Source organism: Eptesicus fuscus, chromosome 22 (genome assembly GCF_027574615.1).
Source record: "Eptesicus fuscus isolate TK198812 chromosome 22, DD_ASM_mEF_20220401, whole genome shotgun sequence".
Taxonomy (NCBI): Eukaryota; Metazoa; Chordata; class Mammalia; order Chiroptera; family Vespertilionidae; genus Eptesicus; species Eptesicus fuscus.
In genome coordinates this window covers 42,546,063-42,564,357 of record NC_072494.1, presented here as the reverse complement: position 1 = coordinate 42,564,357, position 18,295 = coordinate 42,546,063, and the positions used below count along the sequence as shown (strand labels likewise).

The 18,295-nt window shown below is 61.6% G+C and overlaps 1 protein-coding gene across 3 annotated transcripts in view; it reads left to right on the top strand.

Annotated features, from left to right (window-relative positions):
- PBX1 (PBX homeobox 1) overlaps positions 1–18,295 on the top strand; it is a 211,578-nt gene that overhangs the window by 152,651 nt on the left and 40,632 nt on the right. For all 3 annotated transcript variants that reach the window (XM_008153097.3, XM_054711683.1, XM_028127796.2), the window contains one exon: positions 14,638–14,882. In XM_008153097.3, coding sequence (XP_008151319.1) covers positions 14,638–14,882 — 245 coding nt within the window. The remainder of the gene's footprint in view (positions 1–14,637; positions 14,883–18,295) is intronic.

Genomic DNA, 18,295 nt, shown 5'->3' with positions numbered 1-18,295 from the left:
CGGGACGGACTCTGTAACGTGTGGGCTCAGGGCAAAATGAAAGCGCAGACCCCTCGTTCAAAAATTCTAAATTCAACCTGTGGCGTCAGCGCATTAAACCAAGGGCAGGTCCTCTGGAGGCGGGGCCCGTGGGACGGCCCCAGCCGCTCGTCCCCGGAGCGGGAGGTTTGGCTCAGAATGCAGGGCGACCTTTAGTCCTGGACGCTTCCTCGGGGGCCTGGACGGTGTGGGAGGAGGCATTCCCATGGGGGCTGCAGAGGGGGAGGGCGTGGGTGCAGGCGGTCTCTCCGTCTGCCCAGCTGGGGGTGACGCAGGAGCGAGCTAACTCCCCACCACACGAGGAGAGAGCTCTGTATCACTCATTCTCGAAGGATTCCGACCTGGAGCCGTGGCGAATGGACACGTGGGAGGCAGCACAGACACAGAAACTGGGCCTCTGTCCTCGCTGCCACCCCGGGTTCGGCTCATTGTCGAGTTGGTGAGTTTATTCTTGTAAGTGTGGATAAGCCACCCTCACGGACACGTCCCAGTGCCTTCCACGCATATTTGTGGCACAAAAGCAGGGAGGATGGAGGCCCACTCAGACGTCGGGCTGCGGCTCGGGGCGCCCCGCGAGCCGAGAGCATCCTGCCGCCAACATAGGCGTCCGCACAGAGCAGTCCCCAGGAAGGACCCGCTGTGGCACCAGAGCACGTGGTTAGCTCTGCGTCCTCTAAGGAGGGCAGCCGCGGGCCTTTCTCCATGTATGTGGGCCTTTCTCCGTGTATGTGGGCCTTTCTCCATGGATGCGGGCCTTTCTCCATGTACATGTAAGTGGGCCTTTCTCCATGTACGTGGGCCTTTCTCCATGTAAGCGGGCCTTTCTCCATGTATGCGGGCCTTTCTCCATGTATGCTGGCATTTCTCCATGTACGCGGGCCTTTCTCCATGTTTGCGGGCCTTTCTCCATGTTTGCGGGCCTTTCTCCATGTATGTGGGCCTTTCTCCATGTATGCGGGCCTTTCTCCATGTACGCGGGCCTTTCTCCATGCACGCGGGCCTTTCTCCATGTACGCGGGCCTTTCTCCATGTATGCGGGCCTTTCTCCATGTACGCGGGCCTTTCTCCATGTATGCGGGCCTTTCTCCATGGACGCGGGCCTTTCTCCATGTACGCGGGCCTTTCTCCATGTACGCGGGCCTTTCTCCATGTACGCGGGCCTTTCTCCATGTACGCGGGCCTTTCTCCATGTACGCGGGCCTTTCTCCATGTACGTGGGATGCGGGCCTTTCTGCATGTATACGGGCCTTTCTCCATGTACGCGGGCCTTTCTCCATGTACACGGGCCTTTCTCCATGGATGCGGGCCTTTCTCCATGTATGCGGGCCTTTCTCCATGCACGCGGGCCTTTCTCCGTGTATGCGGGCCTTTCTCCGTGTACGCGGGCCTTTCTCCATGCACGCGGGCCTTTCTCCATGCACACGGGCCTTTCTCCATGTACGCGGGCCTTTCTCCATGTATGCTGGCCTTTCTCCATGCACGCGGGCCTTTCTCCATGCACGCGGGCCTTTCTCCATGCACACGGGCCTTTCTCCATGTATGCGGGCCTTCCTCCATGTATGCGGGCCTTTCTCCATGCACACGGGCCTTTCTCCATGTACGCGGGCCTTTCTCCATGCACGCGGGCCTTTCTCCATGCACACGGGCCTTTCTCCATGTACGCGGGCCTTTCTCCATGTATGCTGGCCTTTCTCCATGCACGCGGGCCTTTCTCCATGTACGCGGGCCTTTCTCCATGTACGCGGGCCTTTCTCCATGTATGCGGGCCTTTCTCCATGTATGCGGGCCTTTCTCCATGTATGCGGGCCTTTCTCCATGTATGCGGGCCTTTCTCCGTGTATGTGGGCCTTTCTCCATGTACGCGGGCCTTTCTCCATGTACGCGGGCCTTTCTCCATGTATGCGGGCCTTTCCTCATGCACGCGGGCCTTTCTCCATGTACGCGGGCCTTTCTCCATGCACGCGGGCCTCTCTCCATGTATATGTACACATCCACATTCCCCAGGACGTACTTCTCTTCTGAACCATCGTCAGGAGGGACGTCGGAGGGGAAAGCAAACATGTACTTCCCACCAGCCCCTGTGAGGCCAGAGAACAGTTGAAGGAACAGCTCGGGAACGTCATCCGGGCCTGTGCTCCCCACAGCAGGGCCCGTCGGTTCCGGTTCCCAGGGCAGAGCTGGTCGAGGGAGAGGACCGGCCCCGGGGCCTGCCGTTAGCGTTCGCTGGGGCCTGGGGGCTGCGGTGCTTTATCGCTTCGCTTGTGGAATAATCAAAAACTAAAAAATACCTTCCCTTGTGCCCCTCGAGTGTTTTGGAAATGTGACTTGGATTTGTAGCTTCCGTCACCTCTCCTGGGGGAACCCCGTGGTCCCCGATCAACTCCCCCGACAGAGTCTCCTTGTCGTGAACTTTATGGCCCTCGTCCTCCTGCAAACCCGGCCCTCGTGGTCAGGAGCTTGTCTGTGCTGCGCAGGCACTGGGGCCAGCATCGGAGTGAGCGTGTGGCCTGGCTCCCAGAAGCCACGTGCCGAGTGGCGGCCTTGAGCCGGTGTTTAGTGCCGTGGCCCAAATGGGGTAGTTGATGAATATGTGTGCGTGATGAGACGCTTTGTTACTGACAGGGGTTTGGGCCCTGCTCTGCCATCAGCCGTTCCCTCCGTCCATGCCTGTCACCTGCCCCTCCCTCGCGGCAGCCCGTTCCACCCCTTCCACTGCCTCCCCAGCTCACAGCAGGTGACTGGCTTGGGACCGGGGGTCATGCAGACGACAAGCAGCGGACATGTCTCTGGGGACCAGCCCAGCAGCCCAGGTGGTGCAAAGAGCATGATCTGGATGGACCGGACTCGAGTCATCTGTGGAACCCTGGGCTGAGTTCAACGCCTGTGAGCCAATGCGTGAAAAAAAAAAAAAAAAAAAGTCCAAGCTCTCCTTCTGAAGACCGACGTCAGGGTCCGAGGCGCTGATGGGGACGAGCTCGCAGGAAAGCCGCGGCAGGGCACGGAGCGTCCTGGAGGCGCAGTCCGAATCTGCTGCAGGCTGTCTGTCTGCTCTTCCGGTCAGAAACGGCCCCAGGACCCTGAGCCTCCTTCGCTCTGCCCGGGTCCCACGGCCAAGCAGCAGACCGGGGCATCGACCTCCCTGGGAACCCGTGCTTTTCCCACAGGTGCCACACGAGGCCCCGCTGCCCGGCCTCAGGCGGGAGGCGGTCCCTCCCCCGGCCTCCGCGGCTGCTCCGAGTGCCAGGCCCTCTCCTCGGGGCGTGGCCAGGCCGTTGTCCACTTTCTGCCGTGACCTTGGAGGCCATCACCATCGCTGCCTGTTACGCTTGTGGCTCACACACTGTCCATGAGCAAGTGCGGTCTGAGCCGAGTCCCAGCACCCCGAGTCTTTGACGCCCCCAAACCTTTTTCTGAGATGGTGTTCATTCCAGGGATGTGGGAGGGGTGCAGGGCAGGGATGAGGAGGGCTGTGCCTCCGAGGGAGAGGCATGAGCCAGCGCCAGCAGCACCCACACACACTCATCACAAAGTCACAAAGGTCTGTCCAGCAAGGCCGGCTGGGAAGTAGGGGTGTCCTGGCGCCTGGAGATCAGCTGTCAGGAGCGCCCACCTCCAGCCCGGAGGCCTCTATCCCCACCACCATCCTCCTTCACCCGAAAACCTTGAGGAATTGGGAACTTCCTGCCCATATCTTCATCTAAGGGGCCTCGGGGGTCCAGCATTTATTGCTTTCTGCCCCGGGATGGAAACAGCTCCGGACAGCTACTATTTGAAAAACATATTTTTTGCTTATTATCCAAAGGAGAAGGGAATTCTCTTGTAGCTAAATGAGAAATTGATATCTTTGTTGCCCTGATGGGTGTGTATGCCTGTGTGTGTGTGTGTGTGTGCATATGCTTGTGTGTGTGAGCCTATGTTCATGTATATGTGTGTGCCTGTATGCATGCATGTGTGTATGTGTGTGCTTGTGATTGCACATGAGTGCAAGTTTATGTGAGTGTTGGTGTATATGTGTGTGCCTGTGCCTGAGTGTGTGTCTGTGCATGCTTGCATGTGTGTGACTGCAAGTGTGTGTATATCTGTGTGTGCACGTGTCTGTATATGTGTGCATTAGTTTGTGCATGTGTGTGCATGAGTGAGTATGTGTGTGTACATGAGTCTGTGTGGGTGCTTGTGTGTGTGTGTGTGAGTGCAAGTGTGTGTGTGCACTGGCAGGAGTGGTGTGCCCAGCCCTCGCTGCCTCCATCCGTCTCGCGCAGCCGCCGCTGAACCACGGCAGGAGGGCCGGCTGCTCTTCCCCACGGACAGGCAGCTCCGCGACTGGCTCTCCCGCCCCGGGCCGTGTCCTGCGCCCGGGCTCTCCCGCCTGTGTTGTCTGCACGGGCACTTGTTGTCCGGAACACACAGCCCTCTGCACTTGACAACTGTACAGTCTTTCTGCCTTTTCTCCGAAACAGCTTGTTTAAAGCCCCAGGGGACCCGTAAAAAAAGAATGCAAATGGAAATTGTCCTGGAGCTGGAGGAACGTTGCTGTGAGTCATGGGATCCTGGCCACATGGGGACAAACTATTTTTTATTTGGGGCAATATTTCCTCCTCGGCATTTATTACACCTCTGTTAAACACAGCTCATGTGACTCAGAGGCAATCAGGAAAGCTGGAGGCAGAGCCATCCGTGGGCAGGGCGAGGCCTTGGTAATAGCGGCCATTACCGCTGAGAGGCCGCTCGCCCACCTGCCCCGCCGCCCGTCTGCGAGGCTCTGGCCTGGGCGGGGTGGGCGGGAAGGGGGTGGACTGCAGAAACCCGGGCTCAGAGCAAGGGAACAGGGAGCTGGATTCAAGTTTGGGCCCCATCCCAGGAATAGACACCCCATTGGTCCCCAGAACTCAGGCAGCATCTGTGTCTTCCTCCTTCCCATGACCGCTTTCACCCAAGGCCAGCCGCAGGTTCGCTTAGGGACAGGACGCTCAGCAGGGAGTGGGCGTGGGGCAGCGCCTTCCAGTGCCGCCGAGCTCCTGTAGGATACAAGGTCACAGGTTGGCCACACCGGCCAAGACTCGGCCATGTAGACCTTGGGGCTCGGCGATGCAATATTTTTATTTGTAAAAAGCATATGATTTTAAATCCTTTTCATATGTTTTAAGTCATAGCCTGACATGCAACCTGCTTACCCCAGTCTGACAGCCGCTCTCAAAGTGTGCGTGTTCACGTGGCGGCGTTGGCGGCGGGGGACGTGTCTGCGGGGTCTGGGGGTGCTTGCACAGCTCAGAGCAGTTTGAAGAAGGCAGGCCCCTTTTGCAGGGGGTCCTGCTGCACATGGGTGCGGGGAGGGGCTGTGTGCAGGATCCTGTGTGGAATGGACGTTGCCTGGGAGTGTGGCCCTGCACAGCGCTGCCCAGCCCCACCTGCCACCCTATAGCCTCACACCTTTTGGCTGTGGTATTAGAATGCAGTGAGACGCTGGGTGGCATTGGAAAGGCGAGGTGGCTGGCCCCGCGGTGACCTCGGGCTGTCTGTCTGTCTGAGCTGATCTGGCAGAACTTCCGAATCGGACAGCTCCTGAGTGCCCTGGCCACCTGAGGGCAGAGCTGCGGGCAGACCCGTGAGGGGCGCTGTGCTCGGTGTCGGCTCTCAGAGGTGCCACGCCCGTTCTGGGCCCAGCCCCCCTGCCTTGGCTACCAAACCGGGGGCCTTGCCAGCAGCGGCACTCACCACCGAGCGGGGAGCGTGGCCGCCTGCGTTTGCTGGCTTTGCCCTGAGAGCAGCCTGTGTGTGGGGCGCAGTTGTGAACCCGAGCACCATTCTGGTTGCACGCTGGAGTGACTGTAAGCTCCCTCGGAGCGTCTTCAGCTCACGTGGCTCACGAATGGAACCACTTCCTCCCCGACCAGCCCTTCCCACGTGACCCCGCTGTCTTGCCTTCGGCTCTGGGCAGACGGATTGGACCCTGATCGACAGAACTGGGTGGCCCGCTGGCTCCCAGTCGCCGAGGGACACGGCGACACCCCATGTCGTGTGCGTGTCAGCAGTGACACGGGTCTGTTGGCCTGTCAGTTTTCCCGAGTCCAGCAGTTTTGGTCTCGGGATCTCCTGTCGAGAGGAAAGCCTCCGCGGAGGTTCCCACAGGCTGCGTTGGTGTGGGGAGTGCTTGGGGTGGGGGAGGGTGTTGTAAGGACTAAGATAGTGAGGGTCGCTGGGACACGGGGACAGGTGGTCCAGGCCCAGCGTCTCAGAGCCCTTCTACCCCCACTCGCACGGGCACGGCTCCTTCTCACCTTGGCCTCCCCCAGAGGGCTCCTGATGCAGCCGGAGCACCTGCTAATGCGGGGCAGGAGGTCCGGGGCAGGCAGGTCCGGGGCAGGCAGGTCCGGGGCAGGCAGGTCCGGGGCAGGAGGTCCGGGGCAGGCAGGTCCGGGGCAGGAGGTCCGGGGCAGGAGGTCCGGGGCAGGCAGGTCCGGGGCAGGAGGTCCGGGGCAGGCAGGTCCGGGGCAGACAGGTCCGGGGCAGGCAGGTCCGGGGCAGACAGGTCCGGGGCAGGCAGGTCCGGGAGGAGTGCCTGGAGGGAGACTTACGGAAGAGCAGTGGTGGGGGGAACGGCAGGGGAGGGGGGAGCGGCGGGCAGGCGAGCGCATCTGCGCAGGGCAGCGGCCTCCAGAGAGGCAGGGGCACGTGTCCCGGGTCCCCCACGATCGAGGAGTAGTTTCCTGAGGTGTCCTGTCCATTTGGGCAGGAGGAAGGCGGAGGGCATGGTGGGTGAGGAATTCCAAGGGGCGCCATGGTTTCTTTTTCGCAGGAGGAGGCTGTGACCGGGGTCAAGTTCGTGGCCACATGAGGCAGAATAAGAATGAACCTGAAACAGTGTCCTCTTTAGGCAGGCGCAGGCTGTGGGAGGCCGTGCTCTCTCCTCCCCTGGAATTGACTCGCCCTCCGCCGGGCGCCAGGAAGGGCTGGCTGGTGGGTGACGGGTCTCAGCCGGGAGACGCACAGCTCCTCTCGCGTATGGGTGGGTTTGGTGGCGTCAAGGTGAGGGGGGTTCTTATGTGATTGACTTGGATTCCCAAGGCCGGGCCACATGCCTCCGTGATCCCGTGTCCTCGGCGTGGCCGTGGCCGTGGCCATCACCGCGGCAGAGTTCGCAGGCTCTGAGGCGCTGCCCTGGCCAGGGGAGGGGGTGTCCCCTTGGTTGTGATCTGGGGACACTGTTTGTGATGCACCCGAAAAACGTGCTCAACTGCAGCGACGTCCAGACTTTCCCAAGGTCAGGAGGAGCAGGCTTTGTCCCATAAAAACCTGGGTTTCCCCTTTCTCCACGGCCGTCTTCCGTGTGGCCGCCAGCACAGGCATCCCCTGTCCCTCCCTGGAGGCGCCCGGTGCGCCAAAGACCGCAGCCCGCAGGAGCCCCGCGCCAGAGCGGCCTGAGGACCCCGTGTGATTCAGCTGCTCCCCCTCCGGGGAGGCCGCTCAGGATGCGCTGGCTGCTGTCCGCTGTGAGCTTCGAGCCAGCAGGGCCTTCTCCGTGGGCCCGTGGCTGGTCGCTCCGGCTCGGGCCTGAGGGGCTCCAGCTCAGACCCTGGAGGGGCGTGAGGTCTTGATTTCAGCTGCTCGTCTCTCAGCCTCCGCACCAGACGCTAAATGCTGCTTCTCCCGGTTAAGGGAAGGAGCAGACCCTGTTCTAGGAGCCTGGGGCCTCGCCCCCAGCACCGCTGCCCAAGGTCACCCCCCGACTGCACGTCCTGCGTTGGGGGGGGGCAGTGGGGGGAGTGTGTGGTGGACTCAGCAGCCCCCCCAGGCCCGCCCACGGGGCAGGGTGCACAGGGGCCTCGAAGGCTTGCTCAGGGCCCAGTGCTGTCCTCAAAGCCGCAAAGCCCGGACCCGCTGGGACCAGGACGCTCCCTCGGGCGTGCGGTGGCCGATCTCTTCAGTGAATGGTGCGTCCATGCGGCCCGACAGCCCCTCCTTGTGTGTGTGGCTTGAGCTTCCAGAGCTCACAGTGGGCCCCAGGGTCTATGTCCTGGGTTCGGCAGGAGGGTGTGCGGTCGTGTGGCGGGTGGAGGGGCCAGTGGGTAGGGAGCCTTCTCTCTCCACGCGTGGCCCGGGGAGCGCCTGGATCTCACAGGAACCCCTTCCGGGGAAACCACCCGGAAGCCCCCGGAAAAACTCTCGGGAGTCAGGTGACTGTGATGCCTCCCAGCCCTGACGGGGCGCTGACGGCTCTTCTCCAAGGACGGACAGACCGACCGCTGTGGAGACCCCAGGGTCCTCCAGGCCCGAGCCGCACCAGCAGCCGCACACAGGCAGAGGAGGCGGAGAAAAGCTGGGCACCCAGGTGTATTTCAGCTGGGCTGCGAGGCTTCACTTAGCAAAGCGGACCCGACCGTCCGCACGCCCGGCGGAGTGAGCTGCACAGCGGGTCAGCGCGGGGAGCCCACTTGGCACCTGTTCCCTGCTTCGTCTCTACGTCCCACCGCCTGTCCCACAGCGGCCTCTGCTGAGGGGCCGGGGGCCCCATCCATCCCGCAGAGGCCCCTCTCCATCCCGAGGGGGCCCCTCTCCATCCCGCATGGCCTCCATGTCCTCATCCGAGCAGACTCCGCGGGGGCTGGAGGCAGACAGTCTGTGGGCCGAGAGATGTTGCCAACTCGAGGAGAACAAGACACATTTGCAGGCAAATGAGTAAGAGCCCCAGTAGCTGAGGCCCGGCCCCGGGGGGCAGGTCTGTAGAGGGGGAGGGAGAGCCTGCTCTCTGGTCAGCCCGCGCCTGGCGCTGCTCGATGCTCTCGGCGATGGTGGGCACGCTGCCCCGTGGGAGCCTCCGTGCGGCCCTGATGCCATCTCTGAGCCCTGCTCCCTCTCCGATCCCTGGCCCTGCCAGGATGTGCCTGGCAGCATAGATGAGGGCGCCGGCAGAAATTCCAAGCCCATCGGCTCCCACGGCCGCAGCCCGTTATTCCCACCGAGTTGCCATCATTTACCGGAGCCGGCTCCTGCCCGGTGTCGCCTGGAAACCGGGCGTGGCGTCTGGGGAGCCTGTTCGGGATGGAGCTTGACGATTCGAGAAACCGGAGCCCCGGGGCCGCCAGGTGTTTCTGTCTTCGGGGGTCTAGCCCCTTGGATGGCGCTGGGGGAGAGGGGGCGCCACGCAGGACACCCAGCTCAGCCCCGTCTCAGCTCCGGAGGAAAGGCCCCGATTGGAGATGGAAAGACGGGGAGCAGGGGCTCCGCGGACTCTTCCCCAAAGCGGAGACGTCGCACCCCCACCCCCACCCCGCGTCCCCCCAGTCACCGCTCTGGCTTCTCCTGTCCCAGGAGCTGGTTCTCTCAGATGTGGAGGCTGGAGAGCCAGGCCCAAGGCAGGTCTGCCATGGACACCTTAGCCCCCGCTCCTCCCTCCCGCCCCCCCCCCCCAGCACCCCCGGCGTGAGTCTAGCACACCTGCCCGGGTGCAGCCTAACACCCACCTTCCCGCCCGTCACAGGTCACAGGCTTGGCGCCTCCAGGGCTGCTGGGACGTCTGAGCAGCGCAGAGCCCTGTCCCTGCAGCCCCAGCCACTGAGCCGCACGGGCCTCAAGGAGCAGGGTGTGGGCTGGAGGCGCTTTGTCACGCAGGGTGAGGGGCCGTCGCAGGCTGTCCCTGAAGGACCCCGACCTCATGTGTGGGTGAGAGGACTGGCTGGGTCACGGGCAGAAATGGCCAAGGAAAAGGCGAGCGGATTGGCGTGTTTTGAAACAGATGCGGTGCCCGTAGATTCACCCGGTGACCTTCCGTTCTGCGTGCCGGGGTCTTCTCCATGGCGGCTGTGGGATCTCCCCTCTGGTGTCTCTCTCCCAGGCCTCAGAGACTGACAAGCCACACCCCTGCCTCCAGCCCTGGGTAGCCCTCCTCAGCCTCCTGCAGGTCCCGGCAGCACCCTCCTGGCTTTCAACCTGCAGCCACCAGGCCCCCCAGCCTTCCCCGTCCAGGCTGCACTGACCACCCAGCACCCTGTTGCTCACCCAGACGTCCCGTCTCCCAACTCAGCCACGTGCCCGGCAGGACCCCAGAGCGGCCCCTCTAACGACTGAGGCTCTTCTGTCTGCGCAGACCGCCTCTCTCTGCGACTGCTCGGGCTTTTGTGTGACTCGCCTCTAGTTACTGACCCGCCGCTTTCTAGTTTCCCTGTGACGTTAGCCACCATGAAATCACTCTGCCTTCTAGGGTTCTCTCTCCCTTCCTTCCTTCCTTTCTCTCTGCAGCTTGTATTTGCTTGGGTTGGTCAAGCTGCCGAAAACAAAACAACCCTCCCCAAACCCCAGAAGAGCTCGGCTTAAAAAAAATTCAAGTTCTCTCTCCCTGTCATATACATTTTCTATCTGGTTTCTCTCCCTCAGGTGGCTCCCTTTCCCCAGGCCGACTCATGGCCCACAGTGGCTGCTAGAGCACCAGCCATTGCATTCACCTTCCAGCTGGCAGAAGAAGGGCGGGGGGAAGAAATGCCTTCCTGTGTTCGGACATTCCTAGGAGCTTTTTGTCCAACCTCCACTGACCAGAATTTTGTCACCAGAGACATGACCACTGATGGGGGGCAAGAAAGTTCCTCTCCGCCCAGTGGCCATGAGCTCCCCTTAAAAATCAGGGCTCTGTTAGTCTACGGAGGGGGGTGTTGGAAGAAACCAACAGATCAACCTTTCCCTTCATCTCTGTGCAGGTCCCAGGCAGGAGAGAGACACATTCTGCAGCCCATATCCCGACATAAATAGTAGAGGTCAAGTGCACATTTACACGAAGTAGCCGTGTTATTGTCAGCAGTGGCGGCAGTGGGCAGGGTCAGTGTAGAGGTCAGCGCGTCCTTCTTGCCTGCTCACTGGAAAAGCCTCCTTTCATTCCCACGTTCGATTCCCGTCCGCTTCCTCAAACCTAGCTCTGAGTGGAGGCTCTCGGCTCTCCTGGTTATAATTTATTTATTTTTTAATGGAAAGTTGAAAGCAGCTATTAGAGATGGCTGGCAGGCCAGCTCGTCTGACACCAGGTGAGATTGCCTCAAGCTAAGTGGTTCCCAGAAGGGTCTCAGCTTCCAGGACGCGTCTTCCGGGGGAACTGCGCCAGGTCGGCCACCTGGACGCTCCCTGGCCCAGGAAGGCCAGCTGGGGCTCTGCTCAGCAGGAGGCGTCCCGGACTCCGGAGGGCGCAGGGCGCAGGGCGGAGGGCGCACACCTGCTGCTGGGCTCTGGGAGGAGGAGCGGGAAAGGCCCGAAGGAGGAGAAAGAGGCGACCCGGGAGAGGACACTGCGCCCCCCGCTGGCCCCAGGTCCCCACCTGTGTGGTGGGGGGGGGTGCGGCACAGACCCCGCACACAGACAAAACCTCAGCCCTGCATGGATCAGTGCTCTGTGCTCCCCGGCCTTCGTCAGTGGGCTGACTGAGATCCAACCAGCAACCGCAAAGGCCCGTTACAGCACTGACACGCGCTTTTATAAGAACATCCCGATGGCATCCTGACGAGGGCTGCAGTGAGCTTGGTGCTGTGGACATTGAGTGGTAAGGGAGCCAGAGGAGGGGCACGGTCACACGGGGGCATCTGGGACCCGCTCTGTCCCACCGCGCTCCTGTGCGCCGTGCCGCGGGGCTGGCAGGAGAGCCTGCGCCCCTCTTTACGTTCCGGGGGCACCGGAGGAAATCTGTCCTGAATTTGCTCCCGGGGGGAAGCAGGCAGTGTGACCTCAGCCACAGGATAGGTTCATCTCGAGGCAAACGAATATGGAGACTTCTCCTGCTTCCCCGGCCACGTCCCTGAGACACCTCCCCGCCGAGGCACCTCCGTCCAGGGGACACAGCACACTAACGGAGTGACGCACTTCGCACGCTTTGTACGTACGACTTGGCAGGGAACCGTTTCCCGCACGTGGCTCCCACGTGGGTGGTCTAGGCCGCCCTGCCCTTGCTTGGCCCTTGCCTTCCGTCCTCTGCTCTGTGACTTTGGAGTTTACTTCACCTTTCAGGTGATTCGACTCGGCGGTGCGCGTGCTCGTGAACAAATAAAAGGCGTAACTGGTATTTCGGGGGCACGCTCTTTGCTCTTTCTGTAAGAACGCAAGGGTATCCTATCTCCATCCGACCCTGTCCGAGTGCTGACGGACGGACGGGGCGGAGAGCCCTGCCTCCCGCACTCCCGCCGGGGGTCGCGAAGCCCGGCTCGTGGACCGTGGGACTCCCTGCGTGGAGGGGAAGCCCTGTGCCTTCACATCAGGCAGAGAGAGTGGCCGGAGAGCGGGAGGGCACCCCGGGGCGGTCGCCTCACACCTGCTCCCGAACACCTGTCTGCTGTGGGTCTGCCTCTCAGCCCAGGTCTGGTCCCTGCACTGCTGCTCACATCCCAGGACAGTGTGCTCTGCTCAGGCCTCCTCCCCACCTGTGGGTGTGAATCCAGCCAGCAGTAACCTGGGCCTCCCAGCCACCTGTCCTCGGTGAGGAAACAGTGCCCTCTGGTGGGCCCTGCGGGGAGCTGCTCCGGCCGGTCCTGGCTCAGGCCAGACACCCGCTCCCGCGCTGAGCCTTGCGCTGGTGTGTTTTCTCCTTGAGAGGAAAAGCCGAGTAAGAACAGGGGGGTCCTCTCATCTTGGGGGTTTCAGTAAAGGATTAACCCAGGGCCAGTGGTGGAAAGGTGGGTGTGACCTCAGCTGCATTGTAAAGGGGTGTGACAATTGCTATAGAAATCACTTACGGGCAGCAACGGGGAGTGGCCCTTTAAGGCCGGCTTCAGTGATGCTGCTGGGCTGGGAGCGCGGGAGGCGGCGGCGCCGTCAGGGACGGAACCTGATCGCATGTGATGGCTGCGGATTAGGTAACAGCTCCGCCGTGGAATTGGATCTGGAGGGCTCATTTGAGTGCTGCAGGGTGCCCGGAGATAAAGGGGACCTTTTAAATAATCATTTTGTCTCCTATCGCCAGAGTAGGAAGCGTCGGTTCTGCTTAGGCCATCGCCCTTCTCGTTTATCTCACGTCGGTGGCGTTTGTTTAACTGGCGGGTTTTCCTGTGAGTCGTGGGCCCATATGTGGTGTAGGGTGTGAGCGGGCATTGTGCCGCCCTCACGCCCACGTGGCAGCCCCGGCCGCTGGAGGCAGAATCTGCCACGGAACAGAGTGGAGGCGAAGGCTGTCTCCTCTCCTTGCTGTTCCCCTCGGTACCACTTTTTTCTCTGAAATTTTTTTCGGAGCCCCCAGCACGTCTGGTGCCTCACATTTTTATCAGACCATTGCTTATTGTCCACGTTTAGAAACCAGTTCTATTACATTTCAGTGGGGCCTGGTTTCTTTTTGGAAAGTATTTTCATAGGACTCGGGAAAGGATAGAATCTAAGTGAAACGCTCACACTTCTACTGTGGTTTTTTAATTCTCCCTCAACTAACCGGATCCTTCACGCGTGCGGGCGTCACACCCTTGTCCATCTGACCCTCGGCAGCGGGCACGGCTTCCTCCCAGGTCCCCTCCCAGCCACAGACATTCCTTCCTTGTTTTATTGAGAACCAGGCCCTTGTCCAGACCAAGGAAAACAGTGATGAGGTCGGCGTTGGGGTCTGTGCCCCGCTGTGCTTCCCGCTGGTTGTTAAAGGGGAAGCGCCCTGGCCGCCCGCTCAGTGGCTGGAGCGGCGTCCCACGCACCGAAAGGTTCGCGTCCTGGTCGGGGCATGTATGGGAGGCAGCTGACTGCTGTTTCTCTATCACGCCTCTTACCCCCGCTCCGAGGGCCACCCGGGTCCGCGCGGCCCACTGCCCGGCCGGCGTGCCTCAGGGTGTGATGCAGGAGCGGGCTTCCTGAGAGCCACCCTTCTGGCTGGTCCTCGCGGCGTTAGATAAGCCCTTCCCCGGCACACCCCCTGGGCTCACCAGGCGCACCCCTCCCCTCCCTGAGCCAGCTCTTGCCCCCGCTGGTCCAGTGGCTCGTCTCCATGGGTCACGGGACGCTGCCAGCCCCTCCCCAGCGTGTGGACAAACTCGGCACTGCTGTCCCCTGGGCCTCGGTCACTCCCCTCCTTTCCGGCCCCACCCAGCGGCTTCCCATGTTTGCTCCTTGGACGTTCTTCCCAGGTTCCCTCTCCACAGAGACCTGGCTGCTGGCACCCTCGCTGGGTGCACTGAGCTGGGTGTCGGGTGCAGGGTGTGCCGGGGGTGAAGGAACCACCCGCTGCCCTGCTGACCAACTAGGTCACTCCCTCCCCTAGTCCACCCTCTCCCCGCCCTCCACCGCCCGGCACCACACTGCAGGCGCCCGCAGCCCCGCCCGCCACTGCCCGCACCACACTGCAGGCGCCCGCAGCCCCGCCCTCCACTGCCCGCACCACACTGCAGGCGCCCGCAGCCCCGCCCTCCACTGCCCGGCACCACACTGCAGGCGCTCACAGCCCCGCCCTCCACTGCCCGGCACCACACTGCAGGCGCCCGCAGCCCCGCCCCTCACTGCCCGCACCACACTGCAGGCGCCCGCAGCCCCGCCCTTCACTGCCCGGCACCACACTGCAGGCGCCCGCAGCCCCGCCCTTTGCCGCCCCAGGCACTGTGGGTGCTTTCAGCTCTGGTTTTCCCCGTTTGGTGCCCACTAACGCCCCTCTCTGTCTCCCTGCAGTTCTGAGCATCCGGGGCGCCCAGGAAGAGGAGCCCACAGACCCCCAGCTGATGCGACTGGACAACATGCTGCTGGCGGAGGGCGTGGCGGGTCCCGAGAAGGGGGGCGGCTCGGCGGCGGCAGCGGCGGCCGCAGCGGCCTCTGGAGGGGCCGGTTCTGACAACTCGGTGGAGCACTCGGACTACAGAGCCAAGCTGTCGCAGATCAGACAGATCTACCACACGGAGCTGGAGAAGTACGAGCAGGTAATGCCCGCCGGGCCTCCTCCGCCCAGACTCCGTCACCTGCAGTCCAGCACGCCTTCCTTCCACATCACGCAGGGCATGCGCGCGTGGGCACTTCCCCGCCCCCTGAACAGAGCAGGGTCTCTGGGATCCTGGAGTCAGACTGACGTGGATTCCAATCCTGCCCCCTGCAATGGGGTGGGGCCTGTGTGACCGTGTGTGCGTGTGTGTGGGAGTGAGTGTGTTCCCTGCAGTGGTGTGGGCCTGTGTGACCGTGTGTGCGTGTGTGTGGGAGTGAGTGTGTCCCCTGCAGTGGGGTGGGGCCTGTGTGACCGTGTGTGTGTGTGTGTGTGTGGGAGTGAGTGTGTCCCCTGCAGTGGTGTGGGGCCTGTGTGACCGTGTGTGCGTGTGTGTGGGAGTGAGTGTGTCCCCAGCAGTGGTGTGGGGCCTGTGTGACCGTGTGTGTGTGTGGGGGGGAGTGAGTGTGTCCCCAGCAGTGGTGTGGGGCCTGTGTGACCGTGTGTGTGTGCGTGTGTGTGTGTGTGAGTGAGTGTGTCCCCTGCAGTGGTGTGGGCCTGTGTGACCGTGTGTGCGTGTGTGGGGGGGAGTGAGTGTGTCCCCTGCAGTGGTGTGCAGGACCCAGTGTTCCACAGCTGCCCCAGGTGGTGGTTCGTGCAAAGAGCTGAGCACTTGGAGTCGAGGCTGTTACGGGAAAGGGTGGGAGCGGCTGCGAAGGGCAGAGGCATCTGTGAGGGTAAGGATTCTCATCGAGAGGCTCCCCCGGCTGAGACCCTCCCTGTGCACACCGCGTGCTCACACACACACATGCACTTGCACACACACTCACTCTCTCACACTCACACCCAGTCACACATATAACCTCACAATCTCACACACATGCATTCACTCACACACTCACACTCAGTCACACACACACAATCTCACACACTCACACTCAGTCACACACACACAACCTCACAATCTCACACTCAGTCACACACACACACACACACACAATCTCACACACTCACACTCAGTCACACACACACAACCTCACAATCTCACACACTCACACTCAGTCATACACACACAACCTCACAATCTCACACACATGCATTCACTCTCACACACTCACACTCAGTCACACACAAAATGTCACAATGTCACACACACACTTGTACACTCACTCTCACACACTCAGTCACACACACAATCACAATCTCACACACATGCACTCACACTCAGTCTCTCACAGACGCAGTCACACATGCTCACACACACATGCACTCACACACACGCATTCACACACACACTCACAGACACAGTTACTCATACACTCACACTGGCTGACGCAGTGGCACACTCACACGTCACGCTGTCTCCATGGCGGCAGGAGCAGTCCCACGTCCAGGAGTCCCCACACCAGCCTTCCCTCACTGATTGACAGGTGTCTGTTTCTCCTGACACCACAGCCGACTTACTCCCTGACTGTCAGGCCCCTGGCTTCCTCTCCTCCCTCGGGTCCCACAGGAAGAGGGAGGAAGAGCAATAGGGGAAGATCCTGCCCTCCAGACCACTTATGACTGTTTAGGTGGAAGGCAGATGCAAACTTAATAGACAATTCAAATTTTAAAGTAGAAATAGGCATTTAAAAAGTTAAAGTGAAGAAGTTTCATTGTTGTACTCAGACCTACCTACCTTTGAAGTGGATTTCTGCTAAGACCCTTCGTGAATGGGGCCAGGCCTGGTGAGGCAGACGGTGGGAGGCCCGGCCAGGGAGCCAGCTGTCACCTGCCTTCTCGAACAGAACCACGCCCTCCACGGCTTGGCTTGCGTGGACATTCCAGGCCCAGGGCGTGCGTGGAGAGCTGGCTGACGCAGGAGCCAGAGGGCAGTCGCCCTGGGCGATGGGGCACCTGGGGAAGACACGGACATTTCCTACCGAGGTTCCCGGCTCTGGCTGCCTCCTCCTTCCCTCCACCGGTCAGCCTGTCTCTGGCATAACTGCCTGGCCTGGCATCCAGGGAACTCACTCGGAGCTCCCGGGCCCAGGAGAGCCCGGAGTGCCCCCCCCCCCCGCCCCCCTGCACCAGCCCTGGAGTGGATGTCAGACAGGAAGGTATTGGGAACTGGCTTTGTTCTCAGCAGAACTGACTTCCTGATTTAACCCATCACCCCTCTGTCACCCCAAACGAGGAAGCCACGGCTACCGCATGTCCTCCAGGGAATTCTGTGCTTGGGGGCCCGGGACAGGTACTGTCATCCTCTCCTTTGGTACAGTGAGGAAACGGAGGTCGAAGGTCAGGTGATGTGCCTGGGGCTCAGCCCGCGTGGGCAGGTTGCCCCGGGGCCGGGCTATGACCACGAAGGGTCAGCCTGCCCTCCGTGGCTCTGTGGACTGCTTGCTGGCCCCAGGCCCTCCGCAGCTCCTCAGGCAGGTACCTGCACCCCCTGACAGAGGTGCTGGGTCCTGGGCGCTCCCGGGGAGCCCGCCGTCACAGAGTCCGCGCTCACGTGTGGTGGGAATGGTCCCTGGTCATCACTCTCAAGAAGGATTAAGAAATCACCGCCTGATCACGTGGGCATTTCCGGTGAGAGCCAATACCGCTGAGCACACTCTGGGTGCCTGATCTCGCATTCAGATTAGTCGTGTTGTTTATTACAGCGAATAGCAGCTCGCAGGGGAATATGCCTGTGCCGCTGGCCTTCTAGCTGGTCTCACTGAGACCCATCTCACTCGTTTTTCTGTGGCCATTCCTCCCGGCGGCTTTTTGAAAAATAGGACAGCTCAGCAGAGGAAATGGTGTTGGTACCTGGATGCAATGATCAAGTTGACTCTTTAACAGCTGCTTTTGTTGTGTGTGTTGTTTTGATTTTAGTTTGTTGCTGGTAGAGAACCAGGTGTAAGGAGCCCTGAGGGCTTCCCGTAACGCCCCTCCCCCTCGCGCCCCGCCCCTCCAGCCACCACAGCTGCCTGCACCGCACCGCGCACCGATGACCGGTCCGGCAGCTGCTGGAGACGCTCCTCAGAAAGAAGGGGAGGAATTGTCTTGTTCGTTAGACGGGGTTGGTACACGGTTTCAGCAGCCACTCTGAGGCGGAGGCCTGGGGAGCTGGCTGTTCTGACAAAACCGCCATGGCGGGAACCTGGGGGTTGGCCCGCGTGCTTTCTTCAGAAAACGGGGCTCCCGCGGCTTTGCAGGCTCCCAGCTTCTGTAAGCAGTGCTGCCGGGACGTGGACGGCCCGTCTCCAAGGCTGACCTGGGCTGGTCGCTGGCACCCCGATGAGAGTGGCCTCCCCTCCGGGGAAGGGCTAAGGGGAGAAGGTGGGTGTAAGGCGGATCCAGGGCGGAGCCAGACTTTCTCAGAGGCCTTTGCTCTCCCAGGAACAGCCTTTCAGAGACCACCACCCGGGGGCCCCTGCAGCGCTGGCT